The sequence below is a fragment of the Argiope bruennichi genome, chromosome 10, assembly GCF_947563725.1.
Source record: "Argiope bruennichi chromosome 10, qqArgBrue1.1, whole genome shotgun sequence".
Taxonomy (NCBI): domain Eukaryota; kingdom Metazoa; phylum Arthropoda; class Arachnida; order Araneae; family Araneidae; genus Argiope; species Argiope bruennichi.
Genome location: NC_079160.1, coordinates 32862693 through 32884303, shown reverse-complemented (window position 1 = coordinate 32884303; position 21611 = coordinate 32862693). Strand labels below are relative to the sequence as shown.

At 28.9% G+C, this 21611-nt stretch overlaps 1 protein-coding gene across 1 annotated transcript in view; it reads left to right on the top strand.

Annotated features, from left to right (window-relative positions):
* LOC129989173 (probable cationic amino acid transporter) overlaps positions 1-21611 on the top strand; it is a 56099-nt gene that overhangs the window by 14286 nt on the left and 20202 nt on the right. Inside the window, exon 2 of the mRNA XM_056097541.1 lies at positions 19871-20304. Coding sequence (XP_055953516.1) covers positions 19871-20304 — 434 coding nt within the window. The remainder of the gene's footprint in view (positions 1-19870; positions 20305-21611) is intronic.

Genomic DNA, 21611 nt, shown 5'->3' with positions numbered 1-21611 from the left:
GAAAATCAAAACATGCATGATCATGCTTTCAACAGCATCCTACAATCTTACTCGAATTTAATTCTTGTTTTGGTCTAACTGCGTTTTTAAAGATCTGAAACTCAAGAGATAAGAGCAATAGGTAGATAACAACACGGCACAGATTGTTATCTGCATTGAACATAGAGATGCCACTTTGATTTATATTGCTAATATCAGACACTAGCATGCTTTAGAAAGCGGTCTTCTTCCTCTGTTTATCAAATAAAATGACGAAAGCAACGGAACTCAGATAAATACAATTTCCGCTTAGAAAAGAAACGGAAACTGCATGTTTACGTTATACAAAAAAGAAAAGAAAATGTTTTGTTCGTTAAATGTTTGAATTTTCAAAGAATTCCTTTATTTATGTTGTAACAGATATCAATATTATAAAATTTTTATTTAATATTTTATTCTGTTTGGGAATATTTTTTGCTCGCATTTTGTCCGATATTGATGATCATAGAAAATAAACGATGAATACAGCAAATAACCGTCTTAGAAAGAAATTTGTTTTAAACATCTAAAATATAAAAATGTTAAGATATTTTTTAAACTTTTCAACTTTTTTCAAAAAATTAACTAAAATTTCTACTATACGACATTTCAATTCCTTCTCAAATTTGTTTTGGAAATTAATGGAACTTTTATCCCTGTTTAATGCTAGAACGATCGAATTTATCATTTTTTAAAACTTATTCTAAGTATAAAGAAAGTATTACAATCGTCAAAAAATTCGAACACGAGATTTTGACGAATCTTCACGCTTTATACTTTTCCGAGTTCGAGAAACACATTTTTGGCATTATGTCTGCCTCTCTGTTCATCCATCTTTCTGTGACAAAGATAAATCAAAACTGCTTTGACCTGAACTGGTGAAATTTAGTATAATGTCTGTCCGGTGTCCTAACATAAGTTAACACGAAAATTACAAAACAAAGAGAGCTAGATGGATAAAGCTTTATACTCAGATTTAACATAGAAAATATAGAATTAAATTCGTCTAGAATTAATATAGAATTAAATTTGTATCAAATTTAGAATCAAATTCGTCTAGGAGTTAACTTTCTCTCTGTATTTTCAGAAATATGTAAACGTGATAGCTCAAAAACACATTGGCTTAAATAAGCGAAATCTGTTACTACAATCACAGCTGTGATTTTGTGACTACAATCGCAGCTGTGAGTCAAATTTTGGTTCTAATAGGTTGGAAGCAATGCGATAAAAAATAAAAATTCAGTTTTCAGATACCTATTGCTAAATGCCAGAGATTAATTGCAAAAAAATCGCCAAAGATCACATGATAGATTCAGTAAAAATAATAAATTCATGCCGAAGATAAATATTTCGTAACTATTGCTCGCCAGTGCCATACCAGGCATTCGCGCCCTTATCCAAAAGTCTAGAGTTTTATGCTAGCATATTTATTAGAGGGATGAGAGAAAGTTTTGGAGAAACCACTTCCACTAGTGTATCATTGATGAATTCAAATATTTTCTCATACTAGCAGTACAAAATAGGGAAATATTTTTTAGAATATAACCCTTTTATCCAATCTTCGCTTCACAAGAAACCCAATGAGAATGAATGTTTCAAGAATCCTGAAAATTATTTTTATACAATTTAAATTCTAATAATATCGTTTGCAACAAAATATCTTGTTATGTTTTTTTTTTTGAGCTTGTCTTTATTTTTTTATTTTTTTTATTTTATCGTCTGAATTTCCAAACATTATAACATTGTCTCCAAGAAAATATGTATAAATCACTATTATTTTCTTTGTTATGATATCATTTTCGGAATATTTTTTATGTCACTGTAGTTTAATTTTGCTGGCATTGCTTATGTCACGGGCAATATCATGCGGGTACTGCAGGTGTTAGAATAAGTTGAAGTATTGTTTATATTAACGTAGAACAGTTTCATGTGGAAAAGCGCTTATTTAACGTATTCCTGAAAAGTATTCCTAAAACTTTGTGTAGAACAGAATTAATCTGGAATTAATCTTAATCTAAAAATCGCTGAGATTTATTTTCAATTTTTACTATATTTATCAATTTTAACTGTATATCACATAAAAAGTTTCAGCAATATCTTCTCATAAAAATTAGATTTTGACTACATATTTAAATTTTCCACATTACGCTATTATTTAAATATTCCACATTAGAATTTTTTTCTTTACTTCTATAATTCTTGTTACTGTAAGATTTCCATTTTTTATTACAACCCTGAAATAATTTTTGAAAATCTGTTCAAGCTAAAATAATACAAAAAAAATTCAAATTAAAATATCCAAACGCAATATTTCTGTCTGCGTTAAAAACTATGTTTTTATCCTTTAAAAATCTACAAAAATGCCAACAATATAGAAGTGAGTAAAACTAATTAATAAGTAAATGAAAGCAAAATTAATGAATTTATTTTCAAAACTTCGAATTCTTTATGAAAAATATTTCATCATAAAATATAATAGCCTAGTCAACTAGATAAAATAGATAATTTCTATATAAAATATAATAGCCTAGTCAACTGTAAAAATAGCTGAAAAATGCAGTAATTCCGTCTGCGCTATAAACCAGTCGCCATTTGTTACCATCTGCCCTTTTTTGCTTTAGTGAAGTTATTTTATTGGAATAGCCGATGCAAACTAAGTTATGCTGCGCTTTATGTTAAGAGCAAAAAAGTAAAAGAAAATTAACTTCTATAATGGATACCAGACCAAAATAAAATATCTCGATTATATTATGCTTTGTAACAACTAGACAACTAGATTAAATATTTCCCCAAACGTTTGTTCGGTATTTTTTGACGAAATTAATTTCAATCACTATTTATCTTGATATTTTCATAAGTCAGTGCTAATGGACAGATTCGTACAAATCCCAAGAATTATACTATTTAGGAGAACTAAATGAAAAATTGCTTGTTTTTTTTTAAATATATTTTAAGTATCTCTAATGGTTAATTTTAGTAACAAGTATTTATTTAGTTTAACTTCTTTCGTGCCTTTAATTTATTATAGAATTTTCATTATTATCTAATGTACTCGAATTCTTAAATTTTCTGTACAATTGTTGTTCTTGATGACAGTAAAATACTTTACTGTTTTCAAAACTAAATGATAAATCAGTAGCTTAATTTTTATTTCATTATGCTTCGATATGAGAGAATTATATAGCAGTAATTCTGAGAAAAAAAATGAATATAGCATTTCATCATATTTATAATCGTGATTTAACTATGAATTTTTATCTTGATAAAAAAAGTAGGAAATAATTGCATTTTTATAAAAGACACTTTTGTTAGAAAATGTTTTTTTATAAAAAGAATCTAGAGATCAAAATAAAAACTGTAAAATCATAAATCGCAAGAATTAATACTATCAGAGAATATAGCTATACTGCATATCATATTAAAAGAAACCATAAACATTCAATAAAAAATGAAAATATATTACATATGCGATTAAAATTTTAATTTACTTGGAATATTCAAATTAGCGACTCATTTTTTGCATTTTTTATTTTGATTTCTAAAAAAATTCTACTTTTTTGTATTAATATTTCATAACAACACTTTTATTTTTATTATCAAGTTTTTTGCAATCTATTTATTCTATAGAATCTGCATTCTTTTCTTAATAAGTTTTATTTAATTAATTTTATGGATTGGTACAGAAGTATTTTTTTTCTAATACTGTATTTTTGTTGAATATTAAATTTCAAATAATTTGACACTTAAAGAAAAACATTAACTAATATCGAAAAATCTTAGATTTGGCATATTTTTTTATAAAAAGCAGAGATTTGTATTTTTTTTAGTCACAAATTCACAAAATAACACACTGAAATCTGAAACTATACTAAATTATATTTAAACAGAAAAAAAGAAAAACTTTTTTTAAAACTAAAATAGCGTAAAATATATTATTCGGTTAAAAAAATGTTTTCCAAGTTCGACATCAGTTGTATTTTTTTTCTGAATATATAGATTATACGTAACAACCAATCCTGGCCCAAGCTGATAAAAAAAGCAGCATGCAATACTAATATATTCCTTTTCATTTTGATATTAAAAAAAATTCAAATAATTTCATATAAAAAATTTTATTTCATATAAAAAAATTGTTTGATTTGCTAATGCTTTTATGATGTATTTGTTGTCAGCACGGATTAGAAAGAATTGCTGCGTTTAACCCTCTAATAACGAAATGCCTTTCATCGATATTATGATAAACGTGTGATCATTTAAAACCTCCTGGAGCATCAATATAGGTTAATCTGATTGCTTTCAGACAAAATATAAAACTCCAAGAAAATTCGGAAAAGTATTTTATATATTAAATTGTATTATTTATTAAATTATTTATTAAAGGAGGATTATTATGTATTATTTATTAGAAGGAAAAATGTATTTTCTAGTATATTTTGTATATGAAAATGTATAAACTGAAAATTAATTGTAATATAATTTTCAAATCTTGAAGAGAATGATAAGTCTAAATTAAATTTGTGTATTTACTAATGGTATAGTAATGAAATGTACATATGTTTAGACAGTGTACTTGGATAACTGTATAGGTGTGTTTTCTATCTGATATATTGTTCATAATCGGTTTTTGTAAAACAGTTATTAAGTAAATGTGATGAATCGTTTTCACCCGTCGAACTGTTCCAAATTTAGATTAAAAGCTGTCATAATTTCTCACTTCTTTTGACTATTTAAAAACTTTTTCTTGGAATGGAAATAATCATGAGTCCCATGAGATAATACTCCTTTTTAACAAATTCGACTTAATTATACAACCCTATTTTAACTCCCTTTTTCAATCTTTCCATTTTTTCCCATTTTTCCGAAATTCTCTTTTCCAATATAGATTTGCGTCGTATTTTGCTAGTCGCAAGTTTGTTGTTCTATGGAATTAGTATTCCATCATTGTTTTTGCTAGTCGCGAATTTGTTGTTCTATGGAATTAGTATTCCATCATTGTTTTTGCTAGTCGCGAATTTGCTGTTCTATGGAATTAGTATTCCATCATTGTTTAAGGATGCTTAGAATATAAGAATTTAAGTCCTTCCAAAACATCTTTGCTATCAAAGATTTTAAAAAACTTTACTATCAAGTTTTCTCAGGATACTTATAATGATAAAACATACAACAGAATTAAAGACCATTTTACAGCATTTTTCTTGAAGTATATTTCTCTAAGAATCAGAAATTAACCCTACAGCTTAGTTTAGTTTAGTCATACTAACGCCCTGTTTTAAAGCAACACTAGGGATGTTTTGGGGCGTACCTCTAAATTTTGAACCCCTGTTAGATGACGAGGACGACATCTGAGCTGCCACCTTATCTCCAAACTTCGACATCACACCAGCGGCGGTGTGAACTATAACTAGAAATAGTTAGGATTAAAACAATATAACTCATGTTCTAAAACACCTTATGAAGTTATTAAATGGAATCGCATTTAATGTTCGTTCACCTACGCATGTAAGTTGCATTGCGTGTAATGTTTCAAAAAAAGAACGGTAGTAAACAAACTCTCAAAATAGGCAAGCGAAGTTTAGGGTTCTCGATAAATTTTTTAAAAAGAGAGAATAGTAAGATAATTTCATCAGTAATTTTAAGATAATTTAGAATGAATTAATTTTAAAATCAATTTATAACAATGAAATAACACAAATAAAATCAATTAAAAGTTAAATACTTTCATTCAAAGCAATTTTATAACATTTTACTATAAAACCTGCACCGTTGCCAGATATAAAAGGTTTTGAACTTTCTTGAATAGTTCAGTTCATATAATTCCTTCAGACATGCAGCCATCTTTGATTCACCTACAACATTTTAAATGCCTTCTGAAGTAGCATATCATTTCCCCTTACAATTGATACATTATTTATTGTCCTTTTTCCAAGTTTAAAAATGCTTGCAATTTCATAGATAGGCCAGTTCACATGATCCTTTCAGGAGTCACTTCTGAATTACCCCCCAAAAAAATTTCGTATTTTCATTCCGAAGTATTACACCTTCAACACCTACAAATATTACATCTACTTTATCATCTGTTCCAAATGTAAAAATACCTGTTTCATGTCAAAGTTTTATGGGTAAGCCAATTCACATGATTCTTTACATGAACACTATTGGTTCGGTTATAAATTTTTCATGATTTTAATAATACACTTGAAATAATACGTCTTTACTCCCTACAATTGCTACATCATATTCTGTCACCGGGTCCACATATAAAAATACTTGTTTCATATTAAAGTATAGGCCAATTCATACGATTCTTTTAGGTAAGCATCTTTGGTTCGGCCATACATTTTTCATTTTTTTGATAATACTTCTCAAATAATACATCTTTATCCCCTACAAATGCTATATCATACTTTGTCACCTATTCCAAATAGAAAAATATTTGTTTCATATTAAAATTTTAAGTATAGGCCAATTCACATGATTCTTTTAGGTTATCACTTTAGTTTCGGCCACAAATTTTTCATGTTTTTAATAATACACCTGAAGTAATACACCTTTGCCCCCTACATATCATACTTTGTCATTTGTTCCAAATGTAAAAATACTTGTTTCATGTCAAAGTTTTATGGGAGGCCAATTCACATTATTCCTTTAGGTAAACACTATTGATTCGGCCACAAATTGTTCATGCTTTTAATAATACACCTGAAGTAATATACTTTTACCCCCCCCCCCCTACAATTGCTATATCATATTTCGTCACCTTTTCCAAATGTATGCTTGTTTCGTATAAACATTTAATGGTTAATCCAGTTTAAATGGTCACTTTAGGTAAGTACTTTTGGTTCCTCCACAAAATGTTTGTTTTCGTTTCGAAATAGTACACATTTTCCCACCTGCACTTGCTACATTATGCACACTTTCCCAAATTTAAAAATGCTTGAAGCTCCTTGGGTAAATCCAATGCCGCGATGCCTTCCGGTAACCACCTCTTGTTCTTCCACAATACTTTTCGTATCTTCGTTCTGCAATACTGCTTCAATGTTCGCGGTTGGGCAACTGTTGTAACTTCGCCAACAGACTGTATGTAAAATCCATAGATACCATCGATTAGTTCGGGTTGCAGTACATCTCCAAAAGCTTTCTTGATTTCGTCGTAAGTTATGTAGGAATCAGGATAGACAGACCACAGCAAACGCAGGGCTTCTGAAGCACTTGATGGATCACTCGTGTGTGTGAAGTAAATGAAAATGATTTGCAGTAGAAGACAGTATCGTTTCTTGCGCATCCAACTCTCCGGTTTTAATAGTACCTCTTTAGTCAGATTCAAGTAACTACTGGAAAGAAAAAAGAAGTCATAGTCACAATTTAATTGCATTTTCAAGATTAGTTGTACCTGTTTAAAAAATAAAAATAGTTCAATGTAATTTCTTAAAATGTTGTACATCTAAAAATGCATTATCATGTGAGAACATGATTTTGTTTTGGTTAGGAGATTTTGAAGCTCGAAATCGTGTAAGCAATGAATAAAGCATAAATGGCAATTTTCATCATCATCTTTTAATCGCATATATTTTTTACATGCTTTTACCAGTACTGCATTATTATTATGTATGCTTCTTTGGAAGCAGATGCGTTTTTAAAAGGTTGACCTGCTTTTACCAGTATTGTTTTATTATTACGTATGCTTCTTTGGCAGCAGATTCGTTTTTAAAAGGTTGACCTACTTTTACCAGTATTGTTTTATTATTACATATGCTTCTTTGGAAGAAGATGCGTTTTTAAAAGGTTGACTTAGAACTATGACATAATAGCTGTTATTTCATCTCAAAATCGGTCGAGCTCCAAAATTTTGTTTGCCAGGTAGAAAAATTAAAAATGAAAGTTAAAAAAAATCATTATATTATATATAGAGAGAGGGGGGGGGATAGAGACCGATAGAAAAATCTCGTGATTGTTTCAAATCGGTTTAAACTGATTAATGACTTAAATTAATTAAGACAAATAATGACTCAAAAAATAATAATGTTCTCACATGATAACTTGAAATTTGCGATCGTAGATTTCATTTTAATTTTTATATATTTTTTATTTTCGAAAAGATATTTTAATGTGTCATTATTTTTTAAACTATTAATTTTGTACAAAAATTGGTAAAATTTCGGAATGCAAAATTTTATAGAGCAGGCTACAAAACCTGCAATTACCAAATTTGGCAAAATAGTGATTTTTTAAACAGCAAATGCGATTAATAAATGGGAATTCTAGGAAGAAAGAAATATTTCTTGAAAATAAGCACATGTCAGGGCCCCCATGCATGAATCTTAATTTCTATTCTAATAATATATTTTCTTATTTGGGTAGAGATTTTTTTAAAAGTTAATTAACTTTATAAAAAAATTGTCGTTTCTCATATTGGATATATATATATATATATATATATATATATATATATATATAACAAAAATGAATTTGCCTCAAAATCTTTAAAAAATGTATCAATGATATCAATGTCCGTACGAATTTTTCCTTAACTTTGGAATTTTTTTTAAAAAATACTTTTTAATAATTTTGAACACTAAATAAAATATTTGCCCTGAAATTCAAACCATTTGCATTGTTTCATCAAATATTTAATCGCTGGATTTTCTTCCATCGTTGAAAGGTAAAGAAGAATTCTGCTTGATATCTTTACAGTTTACAAGACAAATAAAAGATTGAAACTTTAATATCGCAAAATTTATAACGTAGGTGAATTGGATATTTGCGTTTTTAATAGCGCTGTGATGGTATACAAGTGTCTTTATTAAAAATGTTCAAGTAAGGCAAGTTAAAATAATATGGCGTTAATGTCGGACAATTTGGTGGAATTAAGGAAGTTTTATCTAAACGATTTATCTGACATAGAATTTAAACAATATTCCCGAAGAACCAGCTAATTGCCAGAGGCAACAGGTAAAACAAAAATGTTTTTAAAACTCGCTTTTCTTAGCAATCTTAAAAACGTGAAAGAATATTTATCAATAAAAATATGGAGGTCAAAATTAAAATCAGAAAAGCGTTAAATACTGAAAACATTACAACACTGAAATCTCATATAACCGCTACTCAATTAACCAGCATAAATGGCATTTTTGAAAGTATGAATATTCATTCAAAATGTAAGCCATTGAGATAAAAAATATGTTACATGTTAGTGAAGAGAAGTTGCAGACGAGTTTTTATTATTCTTTAGATGACAATGAAATAATGAAACATTTACTATAAAAGGAAAAGATAGATAATGAAAATGACCGATATAGCTAATTGAGAGCAAATATAACTGTTCTGTTTGGTTTTCAATATAAAAAATTGTTTATTCAGAATGTTGATGATTTATTTTAATTTGACTTTCTATGTTAATAACTTTATGAAAATATACATACTTATATTTGTTTTTAGTATGTCTGTCGTTGAAAAATTAACCATAATTATTACTTAATGATATCCATACTTATGACTAAAGATTAATTATTGTGATAAATTATATAAAATAATAAAATTCGAAAATATAACATTATGATTATTATTTTATAATACCTGTCAAATGAAATAAAATACAACCACTTAAATGATTAACTAATACCCCAATATATTATAAATAACGAATTATATTTTAATTTATGAAAGATTATTATTTAATAATTTAATAATTCAGTAAGCGAAATTGTTTACTTATGTAATAATAAACGAATAATATAATCCAATTACATTATAATACACAGAATTAGGAATTTTTACAAATATATTTATTTGGTAAAAGAATTAATAATAATTTTATCGAATATTTTTTTGTTATTTATATTTATTTAGAATAGAAATAAAATAAAAATATTCATGATTTTTACTTTGTAATAAACCTATTGATAATCGCATGGTAATTAGAAAATAATGTGCAGTAGAATATTATAGAATAAAAGTGAAAAATAATCATAGTTAAATATCTAAATCTTGCACAATGTTCGAAACGTTTTTTTTTTTTTTTGTTGTTGTTGTTGTTGTTTAATTAGCATTGGTCAGCCAATTTTGATTCTTGCATTAAACCTCTTTTTATTAAATCTTAAAATTTATTTAAAATCGCTTTCTGTTTACATTGCCATGTGTTTTATTCATTTTTGTTTGAACATTAACATTGTTAATTTATCGTAATACGGTATTCTATTTGAATTCTGATATATTTTTCTTGTTTCTAAAAGCGTAATCTTTTTTCTTTGCATTGTATTAGTATTATTCGAATGAATGTAATTTAAACTGCATTTGATATTTCAGAATTCTTTATATATTTAGCTAATTTTACTTAAGTTATTTTTAAAATTACTTTTGTATGTTGAAAAATAAATGAGTGTTGCAAAAAATGTTTGAAATTTTTTTATATTTTAAGCAACACATTTAATAGTATGAGGTACGCTTAAAATCGAGCCTACAATTTTTCATCACTATAGTTAAATATGCTATTTGAAAATTTTTTATAGTGGACTTTTTAGTATTATGATAACAAAGAGTCCTATAAAATACTTTTCTTGTTTAAAAATTGTATGAAATATACAAATACAGTATTTAAGTACAGCATTCATCGACAAGTACAACGTTGTCGAAGTACTGTTAGAGGTTAGATTACATACACAATTAAGTTCATTACGTTACATGAAAGAAAAAAAAAATTTCATATCCTAAAATGTTGCCTCAAGCGCAATAAGAATGGTTCTACAAATTTTACTAATCATTTTAGCAGTACATAAATTACTATACTCCTCAAAAACTAACAGGTTTCGGGGAATTATAGGAAACCAGTGACAAGTTTCTAACTAAACAGCTACCTAAGACCACTGGATTGAAGTAGCAGGGAGGGGAACAAGTACATTGATTAAAAAATTTTATCAGTCTAGTTGTCAAATAAATTAATTTGAAGAAATACCTTTTTTTAATAAAATATTAGGATTACAATTTGTGCACACCCTAAATGATTAAACCATTAATTAAAATACTAAAAATTACTGAATAATATTTTGGAATATCAGTTGTGTATTTACTGATACTATTACTATTATACCCACTAGATAGGTAAGAAAAAATAATAATTTTTAATGCCATATTTGAAAAAATTTATATATTCTTTTTATTTTTTCATAATAAATAAATGCTTGTAATCATAAATAAGAAAATTATTAATTAATAATTATGGCAATTTTTTTCCATTAATTTCATAATTGTAATTATTTTTTCCTAATATCCATATTATAAAATAAATAAATAAAATCATTTGTATGAAAAGGTTTTAATATAAAAATATTAACTTAAATAAATCTTTAAAATGTTTGATTAAGCTAGAAATATGTTGAAATGTGAAATCAAATTTATCAGTTAGAGTCCTCATAATTAGGGATTGCTATATCGGAATAAAATTTCAATACCGGTATTCGGAATTTTTTAGATCTTAATACCGGTATTAGGAATTTTAGAAAAATAAAGAAAACATAGGTGTTTCTTTGTTTTATTTGCCAGTTTTATTAGAGTGTAAATATCACAAAAAAAAAATTGTAACATAAATTATAACAGTATATAAAGAATCACAAAAAAGTAAAGGAACATCTTATTTATTTAAATTACAAAAAAATGTAAACATCACTACTATTCACCACTATTACAAATTTTTGAAATGTGATTTTAAAAAACATAATGCATTCATTGTACTGTCACTAGACCTGGAACGTAATTTTGTGTAAAAATTACCATCTGTCGAAAACGCTCTTTCGGCATCTACTCTAGTTGGTAGTACTGTTAGCAATGCGCGATATATTTTTTCTAAGTATTTACCTCTAAATCCCTCATCTTCAAATAAATCGATTTCTCGTCGGATGGTTTTGGATATAGCTGATTTCTGTATTGTATTTTGGTTCGTTGAATATTTTTTTATTTATCGCTAATTGTAATTTTTGTTCCAGAGACAATTCATTTTCACTATCGACATTAGTGTCATAATAATCTTCGATAACTGAACCGAATTCTTCTGAATGTGGATAGGTTTGTGGGTAAAAAAATTTAAGAAAATTAACTATAAACTTAATCAGATTTGAAGTGGTTATTTTTTTTTCTTTTTCATTTTTATTTTTAAAATAATTATAATTATGTAAATACCGTAAGACATTTTCTATTTCGGTATGTCTTTCTTCGGTGTGATTTTTCAATGTAATATATAATTCTTCAGATAGTGAAGTGTGCTGTTCTTTCAGTGACTGCAGCATGAAATTTATTGTTGCATTAGCTGTTAATAAATTAGAATCTTTACGACATAATGCCTCAATAGTCAGTTTTATTTTAAGTAGAGCTGATGCTGTTCTGGATATTAAGTGGAATTCACTATCTGAAAAATTAATTTACTGGTTTAAGTCGATTATTGGTTGGATTGGATTTCTCAGTTTCAAAAATCGTCCATCATTAGGAGTAAACTATTCCAACGTGTTTTAGAATCTAATATTAATATATATTCTGCTTTATTTTCAGTTAGTATATATTTTAGTAATATGTTGAATTCCTTGAGCATAGCACAATTACTGATTTTCACCAATCAACTTTCCAACTTTTTTCATAATTGTGGCTCCATCTGTCGTTATGGATACAGTATCTTCTTTCAGGGATAATTCACGTTTCGCTAATTTAGATTCAAGCAATTTAGTATTAGCTAATTAATTTCGCCCGTTAGGGAGACATAAAAACAAAAACGTATATTATTTTGCTATGTTGGTGATCCCTGAACATATAGTGGAGACAATTTTAAAAATTTCTAGTAAATACCGAAAAACCGGTATTTAAACTTGTGAATACCGGTATTACAAAATTGTACAAATGGCTCAAAATACCGGTATTCGGTATACCGGTATTGCAATCACTACTCATAATATGCACTGTCAAGGGCCACAAAATGTCCGCTAGGGCATGATACATTTAATAAATACAAATAAAAAGTAAAATTTAGTGATAAAAAAAGTGAGACAAACTTACCCATGAGATATAATTACATTTATATACAAGCTGTAAATATACGAGCAAAATGCTGGGGCATGTCTGTATTTTAAAAGAGGGCCAACATTTGCGAAAGACTGCAGAAAGATGCACAGATTCGGTAACGCATGATCATGAGTATCATCTTTTTCAATCCTCCTTCTTCCATAACGATGCGCATGATAAAGAAGTTTTTCCAGGATCTCTGGCTTTTCATATCCTTCGATCCAATTTGCTAAATTGCACTTCAGTATAAACTGCTTCATTAATTCCGAATCAACAAATTTAGGGTACAAAAAGTCAATGAAATAATTCGTGAATTCCGCAGACAGACGACCAAAATCGAATTCCTTCATATCATCAAACTTCAATAGCCATTTAGTAGCTCTCAACTTATTATCGGTGTGTTCGAAAATGTATTCTGTGAACATTGCCAAAATATAAGGATAGTAGTCTTCGTAAATCGATAGTTTCCCGATAGAAAACTGCTCTAAACCAGAAACCAATTTATCAGGATCAGGTCCATGCCTCAAACTGACATTTCTTTCTTTTGGAACATCCAGATGTAGAGTATACATGAGGTATCTATTAGGATCAAATTTTTTCCGGCATTTTTCCTCAGTACTGACAAAACCATCCTCATATTGTATTCCAGAATGGTAGCTTAGAGTTGTGTGGCCAAACTCATGAGCTATACAAGCTGCACTCAACTCTAGGTTTAAATAGGATAGTGAATTTTGAACTATGAAAGAGCATTCAATAATATCTTTTGTACTGCACAACGCTACCAGTCTGTATTTGACAACATCTAGAAACTCGGGCATGATTCTCAAAATGGCAAACTTTCAAATCAGTAATCTGACATCAACCAAGAAACTGAAGAAAGGTTGTATTCTTCAATTCATGTGAAACAACAAGACTGAATCAACAAGGTGGATTAACCCTACATCAGTAAAAATGCTCCTGGTTTCCAATGTTAAAATCTTGTGCTTTATATCTCAGTACATTCAGTTTTTTCGTGCTGATTGAAAAAATTATTATTATTAAAACTTATTTAGCAAAGCAAGTTTAGTAATATTAGGAATCCAATGAAGTCAAGGACTGCTTGCCTGAAAAGCTGCCACGCAAATATTTAACATTCTAAAGTGAAGACAATCGCTCAGAGCACCCACACTCTTTGCTTCCCAACACAAACTATTTTCTATTTAAAATGAAATTTCGCGTCAGCAAAATTGGAAAGTTCTAGAAAAGCACGTTCAACCAAAAAAAAAAAGACTGATACCGGCACGTGGCAGTAATTAAAAAGTGGTCCTTTTTTCCAAAAAATAAGTCCATTTCTTTTATTCTTGACTTCTTTATTCATTCTTGAACCTGTCTAGAATTATTGAACAGGCTCGCTTTTCTTTCATGCTTCCGATGAAGTGAGAAAATGATTGAAGAACTATCACTGTGCGGAAACTGGAAACTTGTAAATGGCGAGTTTATCTAATCTTTGGCAATAAAGACACTTCTCTAAACCATTAGAACGTATATCAGTAGGAAAATAAATTCTTCTAACTGTCGATGAGACAGCAGTAATAAAGAACAAAACGATAAGAACGAGTTCTTTTTTTCTATTACGTAGTTATTGTAACACAAACGGAACAGCAAGTCATTGGTAAATGATCGGCTCCAAATGCTGAAGACCCAAGGTTATCCACTCATTATCTGTGCGAAAATGTTCGTGTTATCGAAGGCAATTGAAAATGGGTTGTTTTTCCCAAAATTTAGTTTAACTGGGCCATTATTAGCATTCTGTGCAAGATGTTTTCATGTTATACAATCATTCAAAATCTAAATTCCTAGTTTTAACCCATACCTTTTTTCTTTTTTTTAATTATCTAACTAGTTGAACCCAGCAATGCTTTACTATTGTTGTTAGATTTCTATATATAATTATAGATTTAAAAAAACAGAATTAAAAATTTGATATTAATTATTGTATTTGTTTAGATTTTTAAATCTACGTAACCGTGTAATTAATATTGCATTCATTTTTTCAGTTCATTGCAATGTTTTTATACCTAGAATATGTTCAGGGATTCCATTCGGTATATGAGCAAAATCGTTAAGCAAAAAAAAAAAAAGCTGAAATCGTTTTAACAGTTTTTTTAGTTTTTAAGAAACACACATCGAACATTGTCTTTAATGTATAATATATAGATTAATAGATATGCGGAAGCAAAAAAAATTATCTGTAATCAAATAGTGGCTTTTAACAATAATTTTGTGTGTTCTCCCAAAATTTAACATGTTTTATGTTTATATTCTTGTTCCTGATGCTTTAATATTCGTTCAAAATTCTTAGGTGTCTGAATACCTGTCCGTGTTTATTTGAGAAATACATTTAAATAAGAGTGCTACTACGTTTGATATTCTATTATTAAGTTCTTAACTTTCTTTCAACTGATCAGATCAAGGATTTTAGTATCTTTAAGCATTCGCAGGATAATTCAGATCAATTTTGAAGAAACGTGCATCGTAGTTTTGAATCTACGAAAAAATGTACACATGAACATTGCCTTTTATATATAGATGATAGACTCTGTTTACAGAATATGCTATTTTACTGATTCTATTAAGAATCCATAGAATTTTTGAAGTATTTGAGAATTACGTGTAACTTGTTTCATATTATTAATACTTCGACTAATTTAATTTCAAGTTAAGTGTTTGAAAAGTAATGATTCTGTGCCCGTACGACGCATGGGCTCGATGATAAAATTTGTTTGAAAAACCAACGGGTTTTGCTATTTTGTGCCGATTTGCATTGCAAACGTAAATCTTTTATTTAAATAAATATTAATAATTTTAATTAATAGATTTTTCTCAATGAATGAGACATAAAATGTTTCAGAGACGCTTTTAGTATTTTATAATAAAAAATTATGAAACAATAAGAAAAAAAAATGAATAATAATTATTTTAATATGCCTTTCCATTTAAAACTGAGTATTTAATCTAAACTCCGTAAATGTATAAAGTGTCTTTTTTTTTTTTTTTTTTTTATTGTCTGATCATATTTTACTATTCACTCGCGTTCTTTTTTTTTCCCTTCTTCTTTTTCATTGAATAATAATTCAGCAATAATTTTAATCGTAGCTTCAAATTTTCAAACAATAGACGTCATGTGCTTCCAATTACATTTTTATTACGTTTACCACTATAGCTAATAAAACTGAATGTGTGTGTGTGTGTGTGTGTGTGTGTGTGTGTGTGTGTGTGTGTGTGTGTGTGTGTGTGTGTGTGTGTGTGTGTGTGTGATTTACCGGACATATATAATTGGAAAATGGTAATATGAACCTCGGGGCATTTTTTTTAAATTATTATTAAAATTTTAATTATTGAAAAACTAAGCGAAATTTTTATATTATAATACAAAATTACCTTTTACATCATGTTAGGGTTCAAAAAAATTTCCTTTCCAATGATACCAATTAATTAATTGTGAAATTTTTTCTACAGTTTTATAGCAATTTTTTCAAATATATTTTGCCTGGTTTTTAACAATAGATTATCGTGTTGTTCTAAAAGTAAAACTATTTTCATTATTAAATCAAATATTCAATAGCTCAATCTTTTCTATTGTTAAAAATACTAAGGGAGGAAGAATTCCATTCAACATCTGTGTAATTTTCATGATGAATAAAAAAAGAAGTTACAGTATCGTGAAATTTAGAAGATAAATGGAACCGAAACGTAGATTTTAATTATTAATACTCTGACATCATGGAACTGATTTCCAATGTAAAGGCTCATGCACACGATGAACAGAGCATGTGTAAGACTATTAAAATAACATGACTTTAATATCTATAAAAAAATTAAAAAATAGTTTGTTAACGTAATCATGAACATAAAGTTATGTTTAAGAGATTTAACCGAAATTGAATACAACTAAGATCCTCGAAGAACCAGCTGGTTGTCATTAGCGGCTAGTGTTTAATATACTTAGAGGCAGTAATAAAAGCTTATCCTTATGCGAGAAGAAGGGGGAAAATGGAATTTTAATCTTTTCTGATTATTTTCAGAATTCTTTCAAAACTTTTGATCTCAATTCATTCTATATGTTATTTGATGCAGTTGATCTTATTTCTACTTATAAGAAAGGAGAATGTATGTTTCGCTATGTGTGTTTTGGCGTTCTATAGGGGCTTCAATGATCTTTTCCAAAAGATTTAACAATCACTGATACCGACGAACCAACTAGTTGCCACAAACGGCTAGTAAATAGTGAGATAGAGATTTAATTATACTTCCAGTGTTTTTAAAAATATAAACAATTTGTAATCGCTTTAGTGCCGGAAAATTGTATTTAAATTTTCTTCAGTAAATTAACTAAACTACTTTCTTCAACTCCTCAAAATTCAGTAATGGCCTCAGAGAGCATGACAGATTTCTTTAAAACAGTAACTCTTATGTGTACTTTATTTTTTTACCTTTGCATTTTTATTGATTTGCATTTTTATTTTTATTGACCTTTGCATTTTTATTGAATTACATTTTTATTTTTATTGACCTTTGCATTTTTATTTATATGTGGTTTCGAACTTTGTTATTGTTGTTATTTCGAACTCTTTATTGTTTGCCGCTGCTTTTTTATGTGTGTATTTAATTTGCTTTGTGGCTAGTTTCCTTGAGTGATTTTGATTAATACACTCTGTAAATAGAGTCAACCTCTATAATTTACTTATTTCAAATAAATATATAAATGTTTATTCTCTTTAAAACACTTCCTTTTCTAAGCGTAGTCAAGAACTAATCTGCTTTCACTTTCTCGTTGTTGTTTACGCCTCCTTGTTACCTAGTACGTATTAGAAAACGAGCGGATGATAGAGAAAGAAAACTTATTTACAAGCAGAAAATTAACAATAACGAATTCCGTTCTATCAGAATATTCTTACTGCTTGAGAAGTATGTTGCCATTGGCAACAGTATTCGTAGTCGTTGCCATTTCGTTTAATAGAAGTTTGGCAATTTTTATTTCTTTACACTCATAGTAAACATACAAAGAGAAAGTGTTATAATAGTAATATATATATATATATATATATATATATATATATATATATATATATATATGACACCGAAATTTTAACAAATCTCCACATACAAGACCTCCTTGAGTTCAGAAAATACATTTTTGTAATTATATTTTTTGTCGCTCTGCCTTTAAACACAATAATTCAGAAACACTTTGAGCTAGACGGATGAAATTTGGAATCTAATCTTTGCAACTAATTTAGAGTTTTCCATTAAATTTTGAACGATTCGCAAGTAATTGTATATATGCCCGAAAGTAAATGAAATATAATTACTACCAAACGCGAAATAAATAAAATTCGGCTCACAGTTTGAGCATTTACGGTATAGATCCAGCTCATTTTTCAAACAAATCCATCAACGGGCTGCCTGTCAATCGATTTGTACATTCTAATGCATGCAACTTAGAACAACTGCAACAACTTTGATAAATAAAATTTGACATTTAAAATTGCTATTAAAATTGAAATTCTGCGGCAAGTTTCGATTGCAATAGATCGAAAAAAAGGCATCCAAAATGCATATTGGCGCTGTTTCATCATATATATGAGGGTCTAAGAAAATAGAAATATGAGTACTCATAACTTTCATGGCTTTGCCTAATGCCGGGTTTACACTCGGCCAGCTATTAGACGGCCAGTAGGCAGAGCATGATTAGAAAGGGACTAAATTATGCTTGCCACAAGATAGATTTCCAATGCCATAAGATAGATTCAAGCATTCCATGCTTGGCTATAAATTGCCGTTTTGGCCTCCCTGAATTTTTTCTTTTCACAGAAATTATCTATATTGGTTTCTTAAAATGATGGATATTATTTACACAAAGAAACATGTTAAAATAAAGAAAAGGTCAACACACCTAAATTTGGAAAACTTTAGGAAAAATAGCAAATAAAATGGGAAAAGCACAACCTCGCGTCAGAAAGAACAAAGAGCAAAAAATGACGGAATCAATCAATGATAAGTGATCAATTTTTTCACACCAAAAAACCTGCCAAATTCTACAAATGCATATGCAATTAGAAAAATAGGCAATACAGCGGTATGTTATTGTCCTGTCAGGACAAGTACTTTCCAAGAACCGAACAGCACTTTTCAGCCTTTCTACGCATGCGATGCTTATTGGTCGTCTTATAACTGGCCGATTTGAAACCCTGCATAAGGTCCACAATTTCTATGAGTGATCAGGGGGGAGCAGGTATCCTCTTTATTATAAAGTATGCGGAAAAGTTTTGGGAAACCATTCAAGCTGATTTTATAATTTAGTTTGTTCCAGATGTAAAGTATTTACTTTTGACAATCAATTTAATAAAACCAATAATTTTCCATACCTTTCGTAGGTCTCTGCTTGTCTGAATACATGATCGAAATTTTCATCACTTATTGGTGGGACTCAGAAAATAGAAATTTGAGCACCCGTGACATTCATGGCTTTACCTGAGACCTCCAATTTCCGTGCGTAATGGGATATCATCTTTATTATAAAGTAACCACTCCGCAGGTAGCACAGCATGGTACATAATATTGTATAATATTGGTCAAAATTATATGATATTATTCAACAAATAATAATACTATACAATATTGCGAATATTGTTTAATGCCGTACAATATTGTTCAATATAGGTGTGCTACTAGAGTCACGCTGATTTTATTTGATTTCTTCCAGATGTAAAGCACTCATTTCTGACAATTATTTTAATAAAACCAACTTACAATGGTTATTCATACTTTTTAGGTCTCTGTTTGTCTGAATATATCTCCTCTCAGACTCAAGAAGTACCTTCCATCTACAGTTGCTGCTACCAATATTCTAGCGAGGTGCTCGCCTTTTTCATTGGATGGTCGTGTCTCTTCTCTCAGGCGGCCATGACAGCAGCCATTTGCAAAGTGGCCGCCATATTGGTGGATCAGTGGACAGACCACGCTCTGCAGAAGCTTCTAGAACATTCGCCATTAACCTTCCCCGATTCTCTGCCGTCCATTGCTTTTGTTCTTGCATTCATCATATTCGTTCTCACAGGAATAAATGAGACCGTTGCATGGTTCGTGTTCTTCATACCCTTCTCCTTCATTCTCCTTCTGACGTCATTTGCAATTACGCGCACTGCGAACAAAGAAGAATCGTTTCTGTACAGTGATAAGCTGATTGGAGTACGAAGTGTCGACGAGGTGAGTTGTTTTTCAACCTTCTTTGCCTGTAACGTAATCTTTATCACTTTGTTTCATTCATATTTGTTATTACAAAATTCTTACTTAACCATATAGTGTTAGTTTATGTCGATTTTAACTATTACTTATTTACATTAAGTATTACTTATGCCTATACTAAAGAGCAATTATTTTACATCTGCAATGTAGTATTAATTTATATATATTTTATTTGTAGTCATTGAATAAATATTACGAGATTTATATAGCTCAACTAAATAACAAGCCTTTCCTAGATTTAGAAAAGAAAAAATTAATAAACATCGATATTTAATACAGTTTTTACCAAAGTATTTGCTAACAGTGGTAGTTTTTTACTTTCTCGTATGAGTAGTATAAAGAAATCATAGTGATCGCCAAAAACTCGAATTCAATATTTTGACGAATTCTCAAGTTTTAGACCCCCTGAGTTCGAAAAACACATATTTGGAAAATGTATGTATGTAACAAAGACAACTCAAAAAGCTTTAAGCTAGACAGTTGAAATTTGGTAAAGATGTCTGTACACCAAATTTACAGATTTCTATTGAATTTTGAGTAAAACCTGCTTATAGGAAGTTCGTCTGTCCGGCTGTTCGAATATAAATTAACACGATGAATTGCAAAACGAAGAGAGCTAAATGAATAAAATTCAATACATAGATTTAACATCTATAAAGTAAACAATAGTCAAATTTTGACTCATATCCAACAAAGGGTTGAATGTCTGTCGGTCTGTACTTTCAGAAACATGTGAAGGTGGGTGATAGTTCAATAACGCAATGACTTAAATATATCAAATTTCGTATGAGATTTTTTTGACTACCCGTGCAGTTTTATGCCAAATCTTGTTCAAATTTGGTGAGAAAAAGGTGTTTAAAGTACAAATTCGATTTTCACATACTATTGATGGCATGCCAAGGATTAATCGCCGAATAATTTGCTAAGGATCAAACGATAAATAAAGTAAAAGTGTTAAATTCCAGCCAAAAATTAATATTTCTATTCTATCAAATTAATATAACTATTGTACGTCAAAGTCTTTCAAGGCATTTTTGGCCTGATAAATTTATTAGAGTGTACGTGGGAAAGTTTTGGAGTCACCAGTCCCGCTAGTTTTCTAATATATTCTAGATACTGGAATACTAGTTAATTCTCTATATCTATGTAGAGGTTACGAGCATGTAGAAATATACTTGGATATGTTAAGTTATCACTTCACTGTATGTGCAATTTCATGTAGTGCACAAGTAACATAGCATAAGATGATGATGTCATGTCCGCGTTAT